Source organism: Stegodyphus dumicola, chromosome 10, assembly GCF_044657685.1.
Source record: "Stegodyphus dumicola isolate Sdum_Otavi_A_Nest chromosome 10, ASM4465768v1".
Taxonomy (NCBI): domain Eukaryota; kingdom Metazoa; phylum Arthropoda; class Arachnida; order Araneae; family Eresidae; genus Stegodyphus; species Stegodyphus dumicola.
The window spans coordinates 69,217,068-69,243,661 of record NC_140777.1 but is presented as its reverse complement, the minus strand read 5'-3'; the positions used below and the strand labels follow the sequence as shown (position 1 = coordinate 69,243,661).

The following is a 26,594-nucleotide window of genomic DNA, read 5'->3' as shown; positions in this document are numbered from 1 at the left end:
GAGAACAGCCAAAACACAATCTTAATAGGGTGATAAAAATTCAGAATCAACGTTGCATGAAGCAAAAAGAGAAAAATTTCAGGTTTAAAGATCTATCCGTGATGGGAATGGTTTATAAAGATATTTATTTATTTGCATTTTATCTTCTCTTTCGAACTTTGGCTATTACCTGAATAATCTTGCTTAATAGGCTCTGGATAAAATTTAAAGAAGGCTGTTTAGGCGAACGATTTTTATATATTTTTCACAGCAAGTTTTTTCTTCGAGCTTTTTCTGCGTTAAAAGAAGAAAATCAGCACCCTGATGATATGGAAAATTTTGATTTTGGGCAACCTGGTAATAAACAGCTACCTTAGCAGTGAAGGATCAAGCCAATATCTTTGGGTTTATTGTAAAGCAATCATGGAATAAGTAGGAATTGTGTTTTATACAAAGTTAAATTTATTATGATAGTTTAACATAGAGTGAAAGCGTGTTTAATTTTGTAAATAAAAAGAATTGCCCTTTTGATAGATGTAGTAAAAGATATAAGCATACATACTGTTCAAAACAATATGCATGTTCTGAATTGGCATCATTTCCGTGTACTTTTTTTTTTATATGTGAGTATGATTCATAAAGGGAATATAATAAATTATTTCCAGAATTAAAATAAATCTAAAAAATCTTTGTAAATTTTACCGCATACCGTAAGTATGTCGTTAATTTAAAACTCTTGAAGAATTCATATTCTGGTGTAAAAGTTTATTAATTATAATTTCACAGAATCCTATTTCTTGATTATCTGTACTTTTCGGTTATCCGTTCGTTTGATATGTACAATTCTAATATAATAAATTTCTTCTGAAAACTATACAACTCATAAGACATCAAAGTAACTGAATAAAAGTACCTGCAGGGTTTACACCAACTGCTCTGCTGGTCTAGACCAAACCTGGCCCTGCATTTCTTGAGATTGTTGCCGTCTGTAAAAGAAACAAAACATTACAAATCAAATCTGAAAGTAACAAGGACTATACTGTAATCCTTAAGAATATTTTAAGATATTTTTTATTCTTTTTTTACCAAGATCTTCAGCCCTGAAATTTCGAAATCCATGAAATATCGCTGGAAATTGTAACTTAAAATACTTGCTTTCGAATCCAAAAGAGGATATCTGTTTAGAATTAAGTTATTCCACCTAGTTGACATGATACAAAAATGTGAATAAATCAAAAGATATTCATTTCATTTTTCCATGCAAAAAGAAAAATGAGTATCCAGTTTGGTAGAATAAAGGCAACAAGACAGAGAAATTTCAGGGCTGAAATGCGATATTTCTTTACAAAAACAGTATTTCAAACACTCAACAGCATCTAACCACTTGCAAAATTGCTTATTGCCACTGAAGAATGCATAATTTTAAGAATGATTAAAAACGGAGAGAAGGAAAGAAACGGATTTGAAAAACAGCAATACAGGAAGAGTGCAGTTATTCAAGCAAATTGCATCACATTAATTGTTAAAGATTATGGTTTAGATACCAGTTATAATAAGAAATTAAAAGAGGGAGATGATCAGTTAAACTTTTTATTAGGTGGCCAATTACATTAATTAAATTATAGAAATCTATAATAAACTAAAATTGTGTAATGCACTAAAGTGAACACGACATTCAAGATGCTACATAGATTCAGTTACAATTTGCATGCTACATAATAAAACAGCATGCAAGAAATAAAAAATATAATAGGAGACTGCGAAGCAAAAATAAACAAGCACAAGCAGGACACAAACATCACACTACAAGCATGTCAACTAGGTGGAATAAAAAAGCGGTATCATTCGAAGCCAGAAACCTGCGAATAAAAGCTACTTACAGGTGATTCGACCTACCCCTGGCTGCATGTACAAATGCAAATATTTAGTGAACAAGAAATATCTAAAGAAAGGGTCAGTTTTCATACATACAAATTTATACTTGATTCTTTAATACACATAAATAATTCATTTTAATTAATATACAAAAGGATCAACAATTTAACTGACAGACTTCTACAACTTTCTATTTTTTTTTTTTTTTTTTTTTAATTTAGAAGCAAATAATGGTTTTTTATGAATCTATTTCTTATTTCAACTTTAAAATTTGAATTATGGCAAAACACTGTTTTTAACTCTTTGACTAAGATTAAAAAAAAAATTAAAAAATATTAAAAAAAAATTATCCCGTTTCTATCCAAGTGAACAAAATGTGTCATAAATAAGGTAAATTTAGCATTTGGGATAGTTTTGACAAACAGTTTTCAAGCCGACGGCTGGGACACATATATCCCAGCCATAGTTAATGATGGGATATATCCCACACGCAAAGATCGACTTACTATAAGTACACCTGTTATTCTGGGAAACTTTATTTATAGATTTTATTATTTTATAATTATAGGAAATAGATTTACATCGTATGATAGAACATTCTTTGCATAACCCAACATTACACATTGGGCAAATCATATTTGTTCTTTTCTCCGTTTCATTTGGGTACAACGAATACAGAGGCGTCTTCATTTTCCAACTATTGGAAGATGATCCCTAGCATTCAGGAGATTCTTACGGATGTAATCCAGCAATAATTTTTAAACCATTAATATGGCATATAAGTATGTTACTGTCCCGTTAGAAGTCAAAGGGTTAAAATACGTAACTGCTTTTCAAAAATCAAAGCACAGTTGCAGCATTACTTTGCCACTTAAGACAGAATTATTTTAATATTGTAAAGAAACGTTTAATTACAAATGAAAAATAAAAAAATGAATAAATAAATAAAATCTGAAAGCTTTCGGATTTTAAATTACGCCCAAACGGGCGTTTATTTTTCCATTTACAGACATATGTCCATTTTGAGAGCATTTGGGCTACTGCCATTTTGGGCTAAAATATTTAAAAACAACCTATCTTTAAAATTTCCGATAAACAGCCTCGCGCCCTGGAGATCGAATTGTTTTATTTCCTACAGTGTTGCACCACTCTTCGCTTTGAAACTGTTGACTTTTTAATCAAAAATTCGTTAAATTATTTCAAAATATGAAATAGAAAATAAAATAAAATCCAAATTCAGGCTTCCAGGTGTCCATATTCGGGTGGAGGGCTATGTTATTCAGAATTTGATGATATTAGATGCCGTTGTTTTTTCACAGTGCGAGAAACATACATACAATCTTGCAGATTCTTTATTATTTAGTTTATTTAAATATAATATAGGGCTAACACATTTAGTGGGAACAATCTGAAAGTGATGCATCGCAATTCAGTGATTCAACGTAAAATGCCAAGAATATCTGTTGAAATTTCAGCTGTTTAAATAATACTATCAATAGATGTTATTTATCTAAACTCATTCTGCATCAGGGTAAGGCAACTCTAAAGTCAAATCCACATAACATTAAAAATTTTGCTGCATCTTATCCCGTCAAAAAATAACACATTCCTGTCAAATTTAATGCCTTCAACCTCGTAAATATTACATCACATATTAAGCAATCGTTAGCTTGAAATGTAATGATAAATGAAAGGAAAATTGCACATAGAAGCATTTATATGAAAAAAAAATTGAAAGCATTTAAAAAATATTATTTTCTATGTAATATATACTTTATGAGCGTCTGTTTTTTTATGTCATGAAATTATTTATTTACGGAATTCCGTTTGTCAAAACATATTTTAATGTGAGTTAATAAATGCTTATTTAAAATTAAGAGATGCAATTTATTAAGCTTATTTATCTGTTTAAATATTCAAAACAAGTTACTTCGATAATTACTTGGCATTAAAAACATCAGTCGACAGAAATACATCGAATTGAGATTTGAAAATAAAATAAAGTGCATAATAAATAAAATACAAAATAGGTAATAAATAAATGAATACTTAAATAAGTAAATAAAATTGTGAAATAAGTTTCGTTTTTTAGCGATTTTATTCTTCAAGCTATACAATCTAATTATAGGTTTCAGGAAGATAGATTTAGAAATGCTAACTTAATATGTTAAACTAATGAAACGTTGTTAAAAGTTCGAAACTTTCTAAGTGGTCCGAAACTGGTTATTCTTCTCATAATAATCACCCACGTCTAAATCCTCTCAAGTATATTTATTTAATAATAGGCCTACCAGCGGCCGAGCGGTAAAGTCGCTGAACACTGGTAGTTCGGTCCGAGGTTCGAATCCCGCGAACGGGCCGGCTGCATGGGCGTTTTCGTGGTTTTCCCCATGAGTAACGCGTATACGAGCCAGTTTCCCTTAGAAAGTCCTCCACGAAGGCACCCCTTCCCTTAGGCAGATAGCCCTCGAGGCTTTGCCATAATCGCACACACACGTTATTGAATAATAGTTATTACATTTTAATTCGGGTGTTGTTCTTCAGGTTATTAATACCAAAGGGGCAATTTGCCCAGAACGGCTATTAATTTCATTCTGACATCTTGCGCTATAAAATGGCGTTATATTTCTCAAATTGTTGCCACCAAATATTACAGCCCTGTATTATATTTAAAGAAATTAAACAATGAAGAATCTGCATAAGTGTATAAATGTTTGGCGCATTGTGAAAAAAAAAAGGTACGTAGAGACGTCAAATTTTGAATAACGCCGTCCTCCGCTCAAATATGGGTATTTGGAAGTCCAAATTTGGAATTGGTTTTATTATTGATTTCATATTTTTTTAAACTTTAAAACGAATTTTTGATTAACAAACTCAATGATTTCAAAGCGAGCAATGGCAATACTGTACGGGGGGGGAAGTCTGAAAATGTTTCAGATTTTAAATCACGTCCAAAGGGACGTTTTTTTAACGTTTTGTGTGTTACCTTTATTTATTAAATATCATAATCCTTGCACTTAAATTATAAAATTCTGTTCAATAGCACTGTCGCAAAATAATTTTAAAATAAGCCTATCTTTAGAATTTCCGATATACAGTTCCGCGCGCTGGAGATAAAAAGGTTTTTTTACCTCGTAGTGTGTGTCATTGCTCACTTTGAAATCCTTGAGTTTGTTAATAAAAAATTCGTTAAAGTTTTGCAAAATATGAAACCGATAATAGAACAAATTCCAAATTTATAATTTGGACTTTCAGATGCCCATATTCGCAGTAGGATTACGTCATTCAAAACTGGATGGCTCTAGGTACCGTTTTATCACAATGCGAGAAATATATATACATTTATGCAGATTCTTCATTATTTAATTTCTTCAAATATAGTGCAGGACTCTAGCATTTGGTGGCAACAATCTGAAAAGTGATACGCCGTTTATAGTGATTCGACGCAAAATCGCAAAACGAAAACAATAGTTCTTCAGGGACAAAGCCTCTTTGGACTAAAAAAAAAAAAAATTCTGTCTCCAGCGCACGAGACTATGTATCGGAAATTCTAAAGATATGCTCATTTAAAAATAATTTTGCGATATTGCTGTCGAACTGAATTTTAAGTGCGAAGAACATGATATTTAATAAATAACGATAACACACAAAACGTTACAAAACGCTCCTATGGGCGTAATGTAAATTCTGAAATCTTTCAGATTTTTTTTTTTTAGTCCAAAGGGATTTCAATCTCGAAGGACTATTAGTTTCGTTTTGGCATTTTGCGTCGGACTCATAAATGTCGGTTCACTTTTCAAACTGTTGCCACAAAATGTTAGAGTCCTGCATTATATTTGAAGAAATTAAATAATGAAAAATCTGCATAAATGTATGTATATTTCTCGTATTGTGATTAAACAACGGTACATAGAGTCATCGAATTTTGAATAACGTAATCCTCCAACGAATATGAGCATGTGGAAGACCAAATTTGAAATTTGAAATTTGTTTTATGATCGATTTCCTATTTTTTAAAACTTTGACGAATTTTTGATTAACAAACTCAAGGATTTCAAAGCGAGCAATGGCAACGTTGTGCAGAAAAAAACATTTTTATCTCCAGCGCGTGAGTCTCTGTATCGGAAATTCTAAAGATATGCTCGTTTTAAAACTATTTTGCGATATTGCTGTTGCACTGGATCTTATGGTTTAAGTGCGAGGAACATGATATTTAATAAAGAAAGGTAACACACAAAATGTTAAAAAACGCCCCTTTGGACGTAATTTAAAATCTGAAACATTTCAGATTTTTTTTTTTTTTTTTTTTCCTGCTTTTCTTTTGAAAAAACTATAAACAAAATTTGAGGAATTTTAAAAGTAAACAAAAAGAAAACAATTAATCCAGATATTTGTCAGATTTAGGCTACAGTTTTTAATCCATTTAATGTAGAATTTCAGAATCTTAGGATTTAAAAAGCAACAAACTCTTTCTAAGGCGGACACGAACGATTTCTGATGAATTGCATTTTCTATGAAAGTAGTCGTTTTAGGAAGATTGATGCTCAGTACCGATGTTTTATTCTCAGAAATGTCCATCAGTTTTAGAAGCAGCCTTATTACAGAGGTGATCTGTTTGACATAGTTCACTGTAAAGTGTAACGCAGAGTTTTACAGTTAGGAGCACAAAACTCCAGAGCTGTTCTAAGGCTTCATAGAGTTTTGCCTCCGAAAAAAGTGTGCTTTTGAGTAAAAACAATTGATTCACACATGTTTTGTGTTCCCTATATACGGCCTGTCTAAAACGTTCCGAGCAAAACTACAGAAAACTTATGATGAAGGTTTAATATTTCAGGTGATCTACAGTCTCCCCTCACTTGGGTAAGAGGTACAGAACGTTCACACACCCATATGAAACAGTCAGAATGTCCTAGTTTGGGATGATATTCAATTTCCGAGTTACTGTAGCTTGAATGTCGGTTATATTGTGATAGAGTTGACCTTCATGTACAGCTTGATTTCTGAGAAGAAAAAAAAAAAAAGTCTCTCGGAGCCAAATCGGGTGAATGTGGAGGACGGTTAAAACGGATTGTCCCGCAGTAAAAATCAATCTCTCTCTTTCCATTTTCCCGGATGAACCCGCGAAATCCTCTTGCACAGCCGATTTGCGAGACCCGGGAATAGCATTCTCAGTTTTATCCCACTTACGAATACATGCCCAGAAGAAAATGTAACTCGGAACTTTTCGGACAGAGGGTGTATATTACATGCAGTATTCTCACAATGCATTAAGCTGGAGAAAGGAAAATACTCAGATGCTCACAATACAGCAGCAGATACTCACAATGTCTGTGGTCATCAAAATAATAACAGTAGGAAGTAGCTAATAAAATAATACTATAGCACCGTATTTATTATTACAGTTAACCTAGTACAGAATATTTTACTTATATACTACTGACACTATATGAAATCTGCAAGTGTTTGCATGCTGATAGCTATATGCTATTTAAAATATTTATGGAAATCTACAATGTCGTTTTCTGTAAATATAGAAACTGCGCAATGAATTTATACATTAATTGACATACTACTTAAAATATTACACATAAATACTCTTTTTATATGAAAAGGCTGACACTTAATAAATATTATTTTATCATCTTCACTTTTAAATGTTTCTATTCACCATCTTAATAGTTCTTCTAGTTTCCACTAATCTTACCTACTTAAATATAATTTTAAGTACAATGAGTTCCAGCTTTTTTGTATTTTCTAAGAAATTACAAACAGGTGAGCTTCCGCAACCTTTTATGATTATATCGCAAACATTTTTTTAAACACATAAAATACTTCTTTTTTCAAATACATAAATGCATATATTCTTCCCTCTTGCAATGCAAAAAGCTAATAAATACTTATTCTTGTAAAATTAGTCTCTCAAGACTAAACTAATCAGTAACCGACTGTTGATACTGGTGGTTTATTTTCGCTTTAGTAGGGGTTTTTTTTTTTTATTTTTATTTTTTATTTTTTTTTTCCTCCTGTTATCCACTAATGTCCAAGTGGTTAGTAGCGATATCGGTAAAATGTTCCCCCCAATTGAAATATCTTAGACTGTAAGGATCTTAAGTTTTACTAACGTTTATTTTATTTTAAATCTTTACTATCACTTCTTATTTTCTACTTCCGGCCAGAATTAAAAGCTTTAACTTATTTATGCAAATTTGTCTGGCGAACGCCAAGTACTTAAGTTGTGGCTTTTTGCCAAGCAAGAGAGAGGAAGGAGTTAGTCGAAGCAGGCCGCTTGCCTTAGCAGTTTTACTCGGTTGCTGGTTGCCTTCCAGGCCAGAGGTTTAATCCTCTTAATAATTTTAAACGTATTGTAGTGTTAACAGTTCTCTGTACTACATACGGCTTCCTGTTAATATACGGCCAATCTTCCACGTAGGCCCTTGTTTATTATTCCAAAGTTAAGTAAGAGTTTAGTTAATATTTTTATATTCTTACGTTCAGACCACAAGTGGTTGGTCTCTGTATTCCGAAGTCCGGAAATTATTGTAAAGAGTGAAAAATAAAGGGTTTCGCATACCCTTCCTGTGTACCTTGTCTACATCCCACATTTATTGAACATAGCTTTAGTAAGCTCCCTGTTCCGAGTCAGGACATTTAATGTTCCCAAAGCAAGTAAGGAGGAACACAGAACCTGATAGTGGCGCCCGACGAAGAAGAATAACCATGGCGGAGTTTCAAGAAGAACCTGTGCTGCCTGCAGAAGCGGCTCAGAATCCAGAAATGCCAGCTGCCGCCCTGGAAGGATTTGGTTACATCGTCCACACCATGCGCGCTTCGATGAAACCAGAAGCAACATTTAATGGAAACTCACCGGTAACCAATTTTTTGGAAAAATTGGATGATCACTTCATGCTCTACCCCGTGCACGAGTTTCAAAAAGTTACCTTAGCTACCAGCGCTTTGAGGAGCCAAGCGCTTAACTGGTTCAAATGTATAGGCAGAAGTCTCTTGGATCAAGCAGGAAGTCCCACCTATACTTACGAAAATTTCAAGACTGCCCTACTAAAAGCCTTCCCTGTTGTAAGGGATCGTGCGAAATTAGAAACGGAACTTTTCAGTATATATCAGCAAAGAATCGAAAATCTCTCAAGCTTTATTTTAAGAAAAATTCACGTCTTCAAACTCTTGTATGGAAACCGTCCGGATCCTGAGATAATTCAAGTGATTTTGCCGAGGTTACTGCCCCAAGTGCAAGACTTTATTGAATTAAGAAATCCGACTACACTGGAAAAGTTATTTGAGCTAGCAATCCAGTTTGAAAGTAGAAGAACGGCGGACATTGAAAGAAGACGCCAATATCAACAGCGAAACCAATTTGGTGCGGCAAGACTACAGCAAACTCAAGCACACGGCTACGGAAGCAAAGCGAATCAGTGGGCAAGGAAACCCGAGCATTCAAAAACAGCCGGCGAACGTCGACAGTTCAATAGCAATCCAGGAAAAAAGTCTCAAGGCCAGTGGAAAAAGAAGGAAAGCACGGAAATGAAAAATAATTTAAACTAAAACGGATTTCTGCTGACGGGAGGGTGCGGAAATCCGAAGGCCAAGAAAACCCCTCTTCCTTCAAGTTAAATACAGTAATGGTGAAAAATTTGACTCTTCCGAAGATTGAAGTGTTGGTGAATAACATCCCAGCCACCGCACTCCTGGATACAAGCGCGCAGTGTTCCTGTGTGGTAGAAGATTATTTAAGGAAGTATTTTTGTAAATATCGCATATATAATTCGGATAATACGACAGTGTTAGCTGCGCAAGGAGAAAGATGTAAGTGCATAGGTAAATTGCCGCTATACATTCGTACCAAGGACGAACAAGTAAAGGTTATGTTTTTTATAGTAAAGAATCTGCAAGCACATATTATCTTAGGAATAGATTTTCTTTCAGAGGCAGAAGCAAAGCTGGATTTTAATGAAGCGTTCCTTAAGCTGACGATGAAACCAGTTCGAGAAGAAAAAACGGAACCGCCAATGTTAAACCTTGACTACCTGCCTAAGGAACAAAGAATCCGACAAGTGGTAAGTGAATTTGCTTCGTTATTTAGTGATATTCCAGGATTTACTCAAGTTACTAATCATAGTATCCACACCGGAGATTCAATGCCAGTTCGCCACAAAGCATACCGGTATGATAAGAATAAAGAAAATATTATAGAATGGCACATTGGCGATATGCTACGTAAAAAGAGCATAACGCCCATCTCAAGTAGTTATGCTAGCCCGGTGGTTTTATGTAAGAAAAACAATGACTATCCATTGACACATCCAAAACGGTGGCGTTTCGCGATTGACTATCATAAATTAAACTCCATAACTAAATATCCGGTATATCCGTTACCTATTATTGAAGAAATTCTAAGGAACATAACGTCTACCAAATATATGACGACTTTAGACTTAACGACTGGTTATTTTCAAATAGGGGTTAGACCAGAGGACGTGCCAAAGACTGCTTTTATAACCAAGTCTGGCACTTGTGCATTCCTGCGTATGCCGTTTGGCCTTTCAGGGGCACCGGCAACATTTCAGCGATGTATGGACATTGTGCTAAGGCCTGTTCTTGGAAAGTCCACATTTATCTATTTAGACGATATCATTATTACTAGTGATAATCTGGACCAACATGTACAGGATTTAAGACAGGTGTTTTCATTATTAAATGAGGCCGGTCTAAAAGTTAATGTCGAAAAGTGCAAATTTGCAGCCCCTGAATTAAAATACTTAGGTTACAAAATATCTCAGAAAGGAATCGAGACAGACGAATCAAAAATAATCGCTGTGCAAAAGTATCCGCCGCCAAATACGGCGAAGAAGCTCTCTTCTTTTCTAGGACTGTGTTCATATTATAGGTCCTTTATAAAAGATTTTGCAGCTATTGCTGAACCATTGTTAAAATTATAAAGGAAATAGGCAAGATTCTCGTGGACGGCCGAAGCCAATAGTGCTTTCGAAAAATTAAAGCAAGCATTAACGCAAGCCCCTGTGTTGAAATTTCCTGAAAAGGATGAGAATTTAGAAATTTCAGCGGATGCTTCGGATTATGCGGTAGGAGCGGTACTTTCGCAAAATCAGCAGCCCGTGGCATTTTTTAGTCGAACTTTAAATCAAACACAAAGAAATTATTCCGCGACTGAGAGAGAGGCACTTGCAGTTCTGTTAGCAGTGCAAAAGTTCCGAGTCTATTTTGGAAGAGCGTCAATAACAGGGTATTCTGATCATGCGGCGGTAACTAGATTGTACTCAGGGAAAAACTTATCCCCAAGGTTAATAAGATGGGCACTCAAGCTACAAGAATATAATTTGGTAATCAAGCATACCCCCGGAAAGGATAGGACATCTGCTACGATATTTTTTTATCGTAGCAGATGCCCTATCCAGAATAAAAATAGATGAAGAAGGTAATACTGTAAAGGTGGCAATGCTCACAGCATGTACAATAAATTCCCGAGAAACTGTAATAACCGAACTGGGTAAGGATCCTGAGTTTGGAAACATTTATGAGTATTTAAAGGATCCTGAAAATTTTAGCCACCAAGATATTGTGGCGATAAGAAATAGGGCGGCCCATTACGAACTAATAGATGGTCTATTATTTTATACAAAAACTACGAATTCCAACAATGAATTTCGACCTGTTATCCCAGCTAGTCTTAGATTAAATATCCTGCAGGAGTTGCATGACAGCCCTTTAGCTTCTCATGCTGGTATTCGAAAAACTATCCAACGCGTACGCGAGGCAGTCTACTTTCCTGAACTGCAAAAGTTAACAAGGGCGTATGTCCAGTCCTGCCCAACATGTCAAGCAGTTAATTATATTAATTTCCGCCCGGCCGGGTTTCTAAATAGTATTAAATCCGAATTTCCAAATTAAATAATTGGAATCGATTTATTGGGCCCTTTCCCAAAAAGTCAGTTAAATAAAAGTCGGTATCTCCTTGTTATGGTTGATCATTTTAGTAAGTGGACCGAAATTGTTCCCTTAAAACGAGCCTCCGCGAAATTAGTTACTGATTCTATTTTAAATAAATATATTTTAAAATACGGGGCGCCCCTAAAAGTTATATCGGATAATGGTCCTCAATTTGTAAGTAATATATTTGAAGACATGTGCCAAAAACTGGGCATACGTCATTTAAAAATGGTCCCGCCTCGGCCGCAATCAAATATAGCGGAACGGGTCAATAGAAATATAGTGAAAATTATCCGTAGCTATGTTAAAAATTTTCATAAAAGCTGGGATAACTATGTCAATGAATTTGCTTTCGCCCTTAGGACCGCAAAACATGATACAACGGGCAAAACTCCTGCTGAGTTATTTTTAGGCAGAAAGATTATAGCGCCGTTAGATAAATTATTTTATGTTCAACAAAGAGCCCCAGAATTTAAAATGGGTGATATAGAAAAATTAATTAAAGAAGCAAAAAAGAACACTGAAGTAGCACAAAGAAAACAGAAGCTCTATTATGATATGAAACGACGGGGAGTAACTTATAAAGTAGGAGATGAAGTATTAAAAATTAAGCATTCACTTTCTTCAGCACCAGAAGATAAAACCGCCAAATTTTTTCCACGATTTGAAGGACCATATGTCATAGAAAAAAAAAAACTCACGCTGTAGTGGTGTTAAAAGCCAGGAATGGTGAAACATGCTCCGCAAACATTGACCAAATAAAACCATACTATGACCGTAATAAAATGCAAATATTTAAAGATGTTTTGCAGGATCCGGCACGGCAGGCACTGCAGGCACAAGCTCCAGAGGTGGAACAACGACAAGTACAAGGGCAAGCCATTAGGAGGCAGGAGCAATTGAAAAGAAAGTTTCCCCGTTGGAAAACTGAAGGTAACAAGAAAAAGAAGCCGTTCCACCGACCACAAAAGAGAGCGCACGACCACCCCCAGAATGAAGAAGGAAGAAGTACGACGAATGCAAAGAGAGCCAGGAGAAATAACGGCAACTATAACCCGGCTCCCAAACGGAAGATCTACTCATCGGACAGGACTCTACGCAGCAAATGTCGCCGAATTGCGGAAGGACCACCACCGGCGGAGGAAAAGATACAAGGAAAATTTGAACGACCAGCAACGAGGTCCAAGCAGGAACGCGAAAGAAGTGTCCCGGTTCCGCCAAGACCAGCGGCCATCAAACGGCCAAGACCACAGGCAGAGGCGAAAAAGAAGGTATTCAAGGGTGACCGAACTGGAGGGAAAAGAAAGCTCCTAGAGGAAGGAACTGAAGGGCGAGCCCGCACAAGAAGGAGGATCAATCAAACACGAATCTTAGCTACCTTCCAGGACTGGGCAGAGAAAAGAATGTCCGAATATCACAAAGATAAGTAAAATTTTATGTTACTTTGCAAACTTAAGTTAATCTTTCATTCTTACTGCAAGTGGCAGATTTCAAGACGTTTTACCTCATGTGAGGTCTACCTTTATCGCCAAAAAGGCGAGAAATGAGTTGTTACCTATTTTGGTATTATGTTTTTCAATTACTCGCGAGTAAAACTAAAGTTGATGTATAATAGGAATGTGTAAATACTTGAATATTGTAAAAGTTATTGTATAAATTTCATTTAAAACATTCTGGCAAAAAAGAAGTTTTAGTCGGAAAGACTTTTGAAATGTAGTATTTCAATGTAGAAGAATTGGCACTTGCTTGGAAAAGAATAGAAGTTAACAATGTACTACTAATGTACGTTTTAAATTGCGTAAAATTAACGGCATGTTAATATGTCCTTATATACAATGTGAACTATTATTTTAAGCGTTAAGAAATACTGTGATATGTTAAAAGTGAAAGTGATGCCAAAAAAAATTTTGAACTTATTCGTGTGACTGAAAAAAAAAAAAAAAAAGAGAGAATTGTGAATATGTGTTAAAGGTTGAATGAATGTAGTTAGGCTCTCTGACGCTACACTTCAGAGTTAGCCACTTTCAGAATAGTACCTCAGGGTTTAGAGATGAAGATAGGGTGTGTTACGAGGTCTTGTTATGTTGAATTTTAACACGTTAGTATTTTGATTGTAGGAGGCAGTGTTGAACACTGGTACATAAACACATTCGTGTTCGGTGTTTTCTTTTACAACACATGTCAGAGAGCACGGGGAGAGATAATTAAATAAAAGTCAGGAATGAAATAAGAATGTTAGGAGAAATATAAATATTCATGTGACTTGCCATTTAATTGTGTAACATTTCATTAAACTAGTTTTCCTTCCAGATCTCTGGAAGGAACCAGATTTCAACTAAAAGCTCCTGTTTAGATGCAGTACAGATTAAAAGTAATTGTCCATGGAGCTGATAATGTAAAAACAATTTTTTTTTTAATTTCTAGTTTCTAGTGAGGAATGTTTGTAAAAGATTGGCCTCGCGTTAGATTCTAGAGCTAAAAGTTTTCAACAAGGTCGTTTTAGACCTCAGTTTCAAACTAATTAACTCTGGCGGGAAGTATGTAAGGATCTTAAGTTTTACTAACGTTTATTTTATTTTAAATCTTTACTATCACTTCTTATTTTCTACTTCCGGCCAGAATTAAAAGCTTTAACTTATTTATGCAAATTTGTCTGGCGAACGCCAAGTACTTAAGTTGTGGCTTTTTGCCAAGCAAGAGAGAGGAAGGAGTTAGTCGAAGCAGGCCGCTTGCCTTAGCAGTTTTACTCGGTTGCTGGTTGCCTTCCAGGCCAGAGGTTTAATGCTCTTAATAATTTTAAACGTATTGTAGTGTTAACAGTTCTCTGTACTACATACGGCTTCCTGTTAATATACGGCCAATCTTCCACGTAGGCCCTTGTTTATTATTCCAAAATTAAGTTAGAGTTTAGTTAATATTTTTATATTCTTACGTTCAGACCACAAGTGGTTGGTCTCTGCATTCCGAAGTCCGGAAATTATTGTAAAGAGTGAAAAATAAAGGGTTTCGCATACCCTTCCTGTGTATCTTGTCTACTTCCCACATTTATTGAACATAGCTTTAGTAAGCTCCCTGTTCCGAGTCAGGTCTTTGCATGTTCCCAAAGCAAACAAGTAGAAACACTGAACCTGATAAGACTATTACTGGACAACAGACTTTCTTGGATGCCACATGTCAGGGATCTTAAGACTCGAATTAGCATCCTAAGCAACAACATGAGACGCATGACTTCACATAAATGGGGTATCTCATCTAAGCTACTAAAAATCTGGCATAGAACCATTACAGAAAGAGTAATAGCTTACGGAGCAGCATCTTGGGGTGGTGAACTTACCTCTCATATGAGAAGATCCCTGCTCTCTATTCAGAGACAGCAGCTATTTCAAGTATGCAGGGCCTACCGTACCACGCCAACACTTGCCCTACAACAACTAGCAGGAATTCCTCCCCTAGATTTGATAGGCGAAAAGGAGGCAGCTATCGTAAGGGTTAGCAGGCTGGGTCAAATTTCAACACTCTGGGTCATAGTTATCACCACTCGGACTACGAAGAGGAAAACATCTGCAATAACTTTCATCCAGCAGCTTTTAATCTCTACGATGGTATTAGCGTAAACGATCAACCAATTCAGAGCAACAGCAATAACCTTTTCACAGATGGCTTCAAAACGGAGAACGGCACGGGCAGCGCCTTCTGTAGACTGGAAAATGGAGTTGTAACTTTCGAGTGGAAAACGAAACTAGGCTTGAACAACTCGGTATACCAAGCAGAGCTTCTAGCTATCAGTGCCGCAATTAGATATGCGAACACATGTCAACAGGAGAAATTCTCCATACTCAGTGATTCGGCATCAAGTCTGGCGGTTATTGCACTACAAAACAGCCGGAGTCCTTTGGTATACCGAATTCAGAAACAGCTTCTGGCAATTCCTATTTCGAAAAGACCCACTTTAAAATGAGTTCCCGCTCACACAGGGATTCAAGGCAATGAAGCCGCTAACCTACTGGCCAAGCAGGCAGCCAACTGCACGGATATATTAGAAAGACCAACTAAACTTCCTTGGTCTCACATTAAGCGAATAACTTTGACAAGTCTGCTACTAAATTGGCAAAGTAGATGGACAGAGGCAGAGGTAGGACGAAGGACATTTCGCTTACTGCCAAAAGTTAACATGAAATAAAGACCCACTGTGCTAGCCTTACCCAGTTCTTGATAGGTCATGGACCATTCCCAGTATATCTCAACAGATTCACACTTGGGGATACTCCTTTCTGCGAATGCGGAGAGGAAGGCGACACAGACCATTATTACTTTCATTGTGTACATACAAGAACCTGGCATTTGAAGAAACCACCGGTCTGTGCCTGGGCAATGTGGACGTCTAACACACTCAAAAGCAGAGTAGACCTTGGTAAAATAGAGAAAATCTCAAGACACTGCGTAAGCAGAAACAATAGGTGAATAATATTATGTTTCAAATGTTCAGAACTTAAAGCAGATAACCACGCTTAGTGCCTGCAGTTATCAAAGTGTAGAAACTGTTATTAGTATGCAATATTCAACCTTGTTACTTTGGAGTCTTCCCCTGCCGTAATGGTATATACCTGCCGTTTGGTTCATGTCCGTGGTCGGAAGCCATCATAGCGGTGCACTCAACTCACTCATGTTGTATTACAAATTCCAACGGTTTTTATAAACAAATCGTGACCTTTTTTTTTTTTTTTTTTTTTTTCTTTTTGGTGTCGAGTCTGCAATTCTCTGATATTTTCTAAGCTAAAACAAATCGCTGTGTACTTCGAGAGAAGAATAGCACAAAAAAATTACAAAAAAGATTTGAAGAAGAATGTAAGTGTTTATTTAATGTATTACGTAATCCTTATTTAATAATTCGAATTTGTAAATTAAGTCGCTAAATTACGTTTTTTGTTTTTCACATATTCATAAGGTTTACCTACTTAAATATCGATATTTTGGGAATCTTTCTATAAAAAGGTGCGAAAACCATCAACTTGCACCCGATAAGTAACTATTATCTTTTCATCTGTAAAAAAAAACGCTAGATTACTCCAAGGTGGTTGCGTTAATACGTAGGTACCGAAAACATACTTTAGCAATTTAAAATATAAATTTGAATTATTAAATAAGGATTGCGTAATACATTAAAAATAAAACACCTATATTCTTCTTCAAAATTTTCTGTAATTGTTCTGCGTTATTCTAGCGTACACTGTGATCCGTTTTCGCTTAAAAAGCGTCAGGGAACTGAGGAAAATCGGCTTCGTGCAATCTTCGGTAAAAGCGGCTATCAAGGAAACACATTTCGCTGTTGTTATCTTCAGACAATTTTCAGCAAAATTCTGTATTCTTGCAGAAATTTTACCGTAGTTTCTTCCATTGCTGGCAAATTCGACAATATTTTAAAACTAAGTTTAAGGCAAAAAATATACAAAAATGGCGGCGTTGCGTTACTGAAGAATTGTTATCAGCACAGTTGCCAGAAGAATGGTTAGGCTGCCAGAATTGACAAATTCTGAAAATCTGGCAATCTAAACTGGTTTCGTCAATCCGTAAGTACCGGAAAATATATCAAATTAATTTTTCAGTTTATTATGATAAAACAAAGGAATGGCATTTTTTTCATATTTAGTTATACATGTGATATTTAAAAAACTTGTTTTATTATAGCAAACAAAATGCATCAAAAATATATAAATGAGGATTAAGCAGAAAATAATACAAAAGTATCGTTTATATAGTAGTAACAGTTGTAAACAATATAAGAAAACAAACAGAAACCTATCTCTCCCTTCAAAAGAAGAAACGGTATTGATAAACACTGATTTTTTCACTATCAACTACAGCCATACTCCGCTATGACGAAACTCCGCATATAAAGCACTAAATTTTTGGTCCCATCTAGTTTTCTAATTATGCTATTTTATACGGCTATAGCGAATTTCCAAATGTATAAAAATAGAATATAACGAATTTTATGTATATCTTGCACTCCCCCCCCCTTTTTAATTTTTCATACTTTTTTCCAGAATTTCTGCAACTTTCAACTGAAAAATTACAGCTCTGAAATTCATGCTGTTTAGGGTACTAGATTAACAAAAAACATCTTTACGTTACTGTTTTCTCTGAGCTCTAAACAAAAGGCTATGCGAGGCAAGTGCAGCATTCAACTCATGGATAAACAGAACACATAATAAACATTTCAGAAAATCTTGCTGAGTCACGCATTGAGCCAAAGAACCATTGATCCAACGAGAGCTTGAATCAGTTCTTGGATTCCTTTCGAGTTCTTTGATTCCAAGTGTAAGACAGAACTCTGTTCAAGACTAATGCTTATTCATAATTCATAATTTAGATGGAAATGTATAACAGGGAGGGAGGACGGGTATTTACGATAAGTAATTTCTCGTGTAAAATTTTTAATGTTTTGAGAAACCGAATAACAAGGAAGAAGAAATTTAGTAATTGCAAGTAGTAATAATTGCCATTAACTTATACTATATTTTTTGATTAAAGTTATTATTAACATCTTTTTAACGCAAATCAATCTTTCTGTTTAATTCATCAATCAGGTGTTACACTAATTTGAGAAATGATCCATTTTTTCCTTATCAGATTAGAAATAGCGAACCCCTTGAAGTACGTTATAGCGGGGTTAAACTGTTTTTCCCTTACTTCAGATTAAAAATTTAGAATTTTGCTTTTGGTAAAACCTATTCAGCCATTATCCATAACAATGCCATAATCTAAATTCCCTCATACTTCTACTGAAAGGGCAATCCCCTCTAAATAATACCCAAAGAACTATAATCTTCTTAAACAATAAAAACAAATTCCTTTCTGTAAAGTACTACAAGCTTTCTCAGGATTCATTTGTTTAGGGCTTTAAGTCTGTCCTGCTTTTTATAGTATCAAGTGAAATTCATCGCTAACCAGATCAATTTAGAAAGAGGTTGACGTTGTATACCGACAAAGCCAAGACTTGCAGTTTGATGCAGATTCGAATTTTGGCGGCCGAGCTTCTCACGCTGTTGTTTACGTACTTCTCTCCACGCGTGATGTTTCTTCTTCGAAAATCCTTCATGAAGATATCCCTTTCCTTAAGTAGATAACTTTCGTGTTTTCTGACATTAAAAATAGAACCTTGTAAAATTTTAAAAAAAAAATGATTTTTATGATTTTTCTTTGCTTAAATTGCAAATTGAATGTGGATTAATTGAGTAATCAGGGAAAAGTGGAAGAAAAATAAACGGTACTTACGTATTAACGCAACCACCTAAGTAGAAGTCGCCGAATTTTCAGAATGTATCAAACTCTGGTAACTATGCACATAGTCATTTGTTCGCAAACCATGCTTCTTTTGGTCGGGCAGCGCCGCCATTTTCGTATGCGTTATTTTTTGTTGTATCGAGGGTTTTTATAGATAAATCGTGATATTTTTTACCTTTAACTTTTTTTAGTTTTAAAATATGAGCTTGTGGAATTTGCCAACAATGGAAGAAACTGCAGTAAAATTTGTAAATTTTCTAAAGCGAGCAACGTGAAAATGCGTTTCCTCTATAGCCGCTGATTGCACGAAGACGTTTTCAAGCGAAAACAGATCGCTGTGTACTTCGGGAGAAGAAAAGCGCAAAATAATTACAGAAATAATTCAAGAAGAATGTAAGTGTTTTATTTTAATGCATTTCGTATCTCTTATTTAATAATTCAAATTTGTATTTTAAATTGCTAAAGTATGTTTTATTTTTATATGTTGATAATGTTTACCGATTTACGATAAATATGAATAGTTTGGGAAAGTTTTTTTTTTAAAAAAAGGGGGGAGGAAACCACCAACTTGCACCGTATAAGTAACTTTTACCTTTTCATCTGTAACAAATCGCCAAATTGCTCCAAAGTGGTTGCGTTAATACGAAAGTACCAAGAAAACGTAGAAATTTATATAAATGCAAGTTTCCCTTGCTAGCAACTGTTGCATGTATTCTAATAGCAAAGCATTCGTCCGTTTTATAATCAAAAAGCCACGGTAATTCATCCCAAAACTACCAATTACATGGAACAGATTTAGGATGGATGTTATATAAAAAATTTGCATTAATCTATAAATGGCAAAACCGATCATGGTTACGGAATATTGACTCTATTTTTGATCTTTTTGTAAGTATGCTTCAGGAGTATTTCCTGTTAATAAGTCACTTTATAATCAAAGCCAAGAGTGACGTACCTCTGAAGTTTGACTGAAGTCACTCTGATTTCATGTATATTTCATTTCGGTACTTACGTATTATCGCAACCAGGTTGGCGCGATTTGTAAGTTTGAGTAAAAAAGTATGAATAGAAAGAAAATGTACATTTATTAACTACAGATAATTTTTAATACAGTTTTTTATATTATTTTGTTTACCCTACTTACGGCAACCTTATGTTAATTTATTAAAGCGAGGTGTGCGTAGTTCGTAGATTCGTTCGTTGCCTACATTGTGCCATTCGTAGATGTTTTTTTAAGTTAAAACATGTCGCTCTGTACATGGATTTTTGTCAAATATTTTTGGTTAGAAACTTTACGTTTTTGCTATTTAAATTTTTTGTTTTTGTTTCGGATTTTTAGTTTAAATCGTGTGTTCAAAACGTAGTTTTTCCATGTGCGAAAACCGCGTTTTTGGAGACATTTTAGGCTTAAAGTTCGAAATATAGACAAGAATCCATGTACACAGCGACATCTTTTAACTTAAAAAAAAACATCTACGAATGGCACAATGTAGGCAACGAACGAATCTACGAACTCGCTTTAATAAATTAACATAAGGTTGCCGTAAGTAGGGTCGCCAAATTTGGCGATTTATGCGAATTTTGGCCTGGTTGCGTTAATACGTAAGTACCTTTATTTCTTATGTCATTTCAAGAATTCTCATTCATTTCTGCAATACCATTTTAAGTGTTGTTGTAATGAAAAAATGCCTGAAACATGATCCTAAACACAAAAAGAGAAAAAATATGCGAAACATTACATCAAGGATAGAGAAAAATTTGAATTTGCATTGTAATATATTTCAGTTATTTTAACATTACCTCCGTCTTGGTTCCTGTCTTTTTTTCTTTTCTTCTTTTTTACTTGGAGTGCGTAGTTATCACGTGCACTCCAGCCAGGGTAGAGCTGCATGTGGAGTTGCCTCTCCTTCCTGGCCATTTCGTAGTACTTCGCTTGTTCATCGCGAGACAAGCTATGCCACTGAAATAAATAAATGATACATAAACAGTTTCGCTCATGCGAGAATTCCGTTTTCATCTCCTCTATTTTTATATGGATTGCTATGAATTAGAAACACAGGTTTTTGTGTTTCTAATTCACAGTAATCCGTACAAATAAAAATTCGATTAAAAAAGGAATAATTTCTGCGACCTAGCGGTGTTAAATATATAGCTACAAAAGCAAATGACACACAAAACTAAGAATTAAAAATGAAAAAGACACCACAAAAAGAGAATAATATAAGGAATTAATATTGATTAAAAGATAAAGGATTCTAAGCGTTTCGACACAGCAACCGTTTAGTATGATATTTTTAGCAGTGTAGATAAAAAAATGTCGATTACAATCCAAATACGCATCAAGTCTAATGCGTTAACCAAAGCCTAAGAATTAATAAAATCAAAGTTCGAAGATTATTGACAAGGTACGGAATGTCACCTTTTTTATGAATAAAGAAAGAAACTGATAATGGCGTCTATCGATGAGAAAGAAAGTAAAATATAGCAAAATCATTGAGGTTTTGGAAGATTTTAGCTTGCTGTTGTTGCTTATGCTCACTTGTCTGAGGTAGTCAGCCCAAACCCACAGGATACCTCGTGGCAAGGAGCGCTAGAATACGTCTGCCGTTGGCAACAGCCTTGAGCAGTGCGGTTTTGCTCAGTTCCGTTCCCAATTTGGATGAAGAGCACCTCGGAGAGAGGGTCGGAGGGTCTCCCATCCTTCTCCTCTTCCACCAAACCCCACGAGAGGACTTTCGGCTCGCCGCATATTTAGAGTGCCGCCATGTCGCACCGACACTATGCATTTACAAACATACATGCAATCGGGATTCGAATCCGAGCCCTTTGGCACATCAGTCAGCGATGCAAACCACTATACCGGTTGGGTGGCATATGAAATTTTTAAGAAAGTCCAACAGAATGATGTTCTTTCATATCAGGCATGTCAAACTCTGTATGTCAGTGGGCTAAATAGTCATCGGTGTACATACAGTGTAGGTCGCTTACGACCCTTATAGTAGTCCAGTGCCAGGGTCGCAAGGGGAAAATGCAAATCTTTAAATAATAGGAAGGCCATAAAAAGGAACACCTATTGCTTCTTTCTCGACACCTGGCATCTTTTCCCTGCAACGAGCTTTTTAGATACAAAGAGACTTGCTGCTTGAAGAAGCAAGTTTCAGAGCACAGGCCAGATGAATGTCTGTTAACTTGAGATACGGGTGTTGCTTTTCTTTAGTTAGGAAAGTTGTTACACTAATACGTACTACAGAACAAAGAAATCACGTACGATGGGATTTTGCGGATTTCTGAGAATTCCGCTGGTAAATGTTAGTAAAATTCGTCTTCCTCACTTCACCGAATCTTTTACTTAAAGCTGACTTGGAATCTTACTAAATTTCTGTTATTAACTCCATCTGTAATTGGACTAAATATTTCTGTAAAGAGACCATCTTACGAGTCCTATATGGCTGCCAAGGTTGTATATACGTTTCGATATTCGGTGAACATTTATTAGTATACTGTAGCTACATTTTTTTTCCGTGTTAATTTCTACTTTCTCATGTTGAACCGAGGGCCGTGCAAAAATGAGTTTCAGACTACGAGTTTGACACATTGTTTTACATAGTTTTCGCAAAACGAAAATTAGTAGTCGTTTCGGTCATCAGCAACTGTATCTCCCGGCCATGCTCTGTATCACAAGTTCTCTGTGCCCTAATGATAACTTTTCAATTAACACCGATGCGTGGCGTAAGTGCGCCCTGTGGAGGTGTTCTTCTGAAGACGGTTAGTGTGAAGGAGCGACATCAGTTCTGCCAATGGCGATGCGTTGGTGCTTCTTCTCCCACTTAGTCCTGTCCTGTCCTGCTTACCGAATAATGACTAGATTAAGAGTAGCAAACAGTGATAGGATAAAGATTACAAACAATAATTAATAAAATAAATTCTTTTCTTTTCGATGCTTAATTAATAATAACAATCGAATAATAATTAGATTAAGGTAGAAACAAAGAGTGATGTATTAAATATCGAAAGCATCTTTCCAAAGAAAGTTTCATATTTCTTAATACGAAGCTTAAGACTTTTCCGTTAACATTAAACTGCCAAGAGTTCTTCGGAATTTCATATTTCTAATAGGATTTTAAAGACAGAACTGGAAATTTAATTAACAAGATAAAAAATAATTCGCAATTTTATCAGCAAGGGGGGGGGGAGGAAACGGGAACAAGGGAACAATCAAATTATTTCGCTCATTTTCATAGGAAAAAGAGAAGAATAAAAGGAAAGAAAACGATAATAATCAAATTGCTGGAATTATTTTCGACGAAAAAGACTAATTAATTATTAAAATAATTTAAACAATGATTTTTATGATGACGTTAATGTTCATAATTAAATTTATCAGATCAACACTGTATTATTAATTTTTACGCAAATTTGATTTCATTAATCCTGCACAAGTATAAACAATGCAAAGACTGCATTTGCCGTGAGTTTAGTTTGCGCACTTAATTTAAACAACTAGCATCTTCACTCACCCTCCTTCCTAGTATTTGGTTGATTGCTGCGCTCTCTTTGAGGGTACATTCAGCAACCACTTTGGCCCGCATCTCCTTCATATACAGCATAAAGGCGTTAAGTGGTTTCTTTATGTGCGTCTTCTTTTCGGTGCTGTTAGACGTGCTATTATGGCTTGTAGATGTGACGGGTTTCGTATTGTACTTTTGTTCACCTGGATACTCCGGTAATGTTCTAGAAATTCAAAGAATAATTAATAACCCAATAAAAGCAAGAGATTGAGAAAAGTACTAGAGCTTACCAATTATCAGACAGTAAAATCGCTCGAGATAGTTAAAGATAGTTTAAAAGCATCAAACAAGCTATAACCATGTGATTATTGTGAATCATATGAGAAATGAATTAGCAGTAAATACATCTATAAACATTAGTTCACTTTAATTACAATACTAGCCTGAATACATATAAAGCAAACTCGTAATTCCGAAGTGTTTTGCAAAAAAAAAAAAAAAAAAAAAAAAAAAAATGGGGTCTTTCATATTGTTGCTTCTTTTGAGTTCATAAAGAACTCCTTAGTGAACTACGCCAAATAAAAAGAAAAAAAATTGACGCTTTATTAAAATAAATAGCAGTTCATACGGTAGGTAAGTAACTATACATAGTTCAAGGTGGAAAACAGCGATATGGCAAACACTCCTGAAAGCCCAAAAAATACTACAGATCATTAATATCGCTAATATTAACATCGCTTACATGAAGTCTAAGTCAATAGTTTTGCTGAGCCTGAGCTCAATATAATCGCGCGACTTTAAAATTAATAACAGAACTGGTGTACTGCTGAAATGCAACACACATGCGAGTAAGTCAGGTTGCCTAAGGAAGTAACAGTTTGCGTTATATTATGTAACTTTGCCAAATTTTACCTTATTACCCTCTTATGTTTAAATGTAACAACTCAGTGTATAACTCATGTTCCTTAGGGGAAAAAGCATACAGTCAATTCTAGTTTTTCATACTCTACCTCAGTGTTTCCCAACCTTTTTTGTGCTATGCCCCAACTAAGCCTTTCTAAAAGTCTTATGCCCTCTCAATTAAAAACTAAAAAAATACTAATAATAACATGAACTGGAGTAAACGTAGGCTAAAACTGCAGTATATTTTAAAATGTATGATACATTTACCTCAACGAGGGGGGGAAATTGTTTTTTTTTTTTTTTTTTTTTTTTTTGAAAAATGATGCTTCTAAAACTGTAATTAATAAAAATTACCAATAGAATTTAAAATGTTGCTTCTAAAACTGAAAATAATAAAAATTGCCAATTTAATTTACGTACCATTTATACGTCATATATATTTATACATTGTATATATTTTTAAAAACAAAGATTTAAAATATGTAAAACAAAGATATATAATATATATAAAACATATAAAAGATAAAAGATATATAACATATATAATGTATGTAAGTTACTTAATATATATAATGTATGTAAGTTACTTAATACCTTTTCTGGCCTTTATATCTTCATGTACATTCACTGATCTTATTTATATTATTTTCTATATTATTTTTATAATGTCTTTGATTTGTTTTTACAAAGTTTGCATTATTTATCTTATTTTGTAATCTTCTATGTTTATTTCAACTTTACTTTGAATTCGATTTCATAATGACAATTTCCAATGTTTAATTTCTACAAATAATATAGTACTCAAATGCATAAACATGAAAGTGTCGGGGACGGTTACTCGAGTTAAATAGGATTTCTCTACAGTAATTGATTTTTACTCCAAATTGAATTGACTAAAATGTTTCATAAGAATAAGTTCTTTGAGTATCAGCATTGGTTCATAATTCCTTCTATTCGCGGAAATATTTGGCCTGACTAGAATTGCCGGTTTGGTTTTAACTTATAACTCGAGTAAAGACGAAACACTTTCGTATTTACGTATTTTTATCAATTATTGTTCATTGAACGGGAGTTGGTTTGTTCCCCTTGAAAAGTCAACTAATTTCCGATCAATGACAATGATTAGATGTTTTAATTTTTCCTTTTACAATTGAAATTTTATTCTTCATGGTGATTTAACTCCAGTCCCCGTTAAAACATTATTAACATTTTGCTTTCAAATTACTTCAAAACATCTTTCAAAATATAACTTACCAGTATGGATTCACACTTTTAAAATAATTCTACTTTAATTAAACTTAGGAGATAATACAATCAATTAATCAATACTGTTTAGGAAATAATATATATAATATATGTAAAACAAAGATATATATTTTACAACATTTTAACGGATTCTTATTTCAAATTAACACCAAAGGTGAATGCTGAACGTTACTGTGAAACACTGCAGAAACTGAGATCCCGGTACTAAGCATTTTGCGTCATTCAGAACAAATGGAGCGAAATGCTTAGTATCGGCCCTGTATAACCATAGTTGAACTCTAACTTCTAAACAATGAAATCACGGCTACTAACATGACGGACAGTTGTTTATACTGGAGGTTTTTCCAGCTCGAGTAGCGAATGAGAGTAGCCATACAGTTAACTTAAACTCTGAACTCTGAGTCCAGTTTCGAATTGCTTCTTTTAAAAATTGCCCTCTTGTGGGGCGTGTGCCCCACCTTGGGAAACACTGTTCTAGCTGGTTAGTGTACTGGAGCAATACCTGTTATATTCTGTAGTGAAGTCTCTGGTGCCGCATGCACTTCTACCTGTTTATCTGTTCTAGAAGCTTCGAGAAAAATTGCTTCAAGTGCTCCGAATGTGCGTTTTGTGGAATTTCCAGAAAAATGGCTAAATTGGCAAGAACTCGCCAAGGCTCTGAAAGATTTTTTTTTTTTTTTAAACTTCTGCACATGATTGGTCTAGCTTTACATTCAGTTTTTATTCGAGCAGTATTAAAAGGTCTACAACATAGTACACAAATACCCTTAAACAAAAGTGATCACAAATTCACATAGTCATCAACTGCTGATATATATC

The 26,594-nt window shown here is 34.8% G+C and overlaps 1 protein-coding gene across 1 annotated transcript in view; it reads right to left on the bottom strand.

The window, feature by feature from the left end:
* The window catches only part of LOC118189550 (protein pangolin, isoforms A/H/I/S-like), a 434,015-nt gene that overhangs the window by 7,905 nt on the left and 399,516 nt on the right, over positions 1–26,594 (bottom strand). Inside the window, exons 7-9 of the mRNA XM_085825057.1 lie at positions 23,616–23,829; positions 20,899–21,058; positions 893–965 (exon numbers count right to left, since the gene is read on the bottom strand). Of these exons, the coding sequence (XP_085681183.1) occupies positions 893–965; positions 20,899–21,058; positions 23,616–23,829 (447 nt within the window). The remainder of the gene's footprint in view (positions 1–892; positions 966–20,898; positions 21,059–23,615; positions 23,830–26,594) is intronic.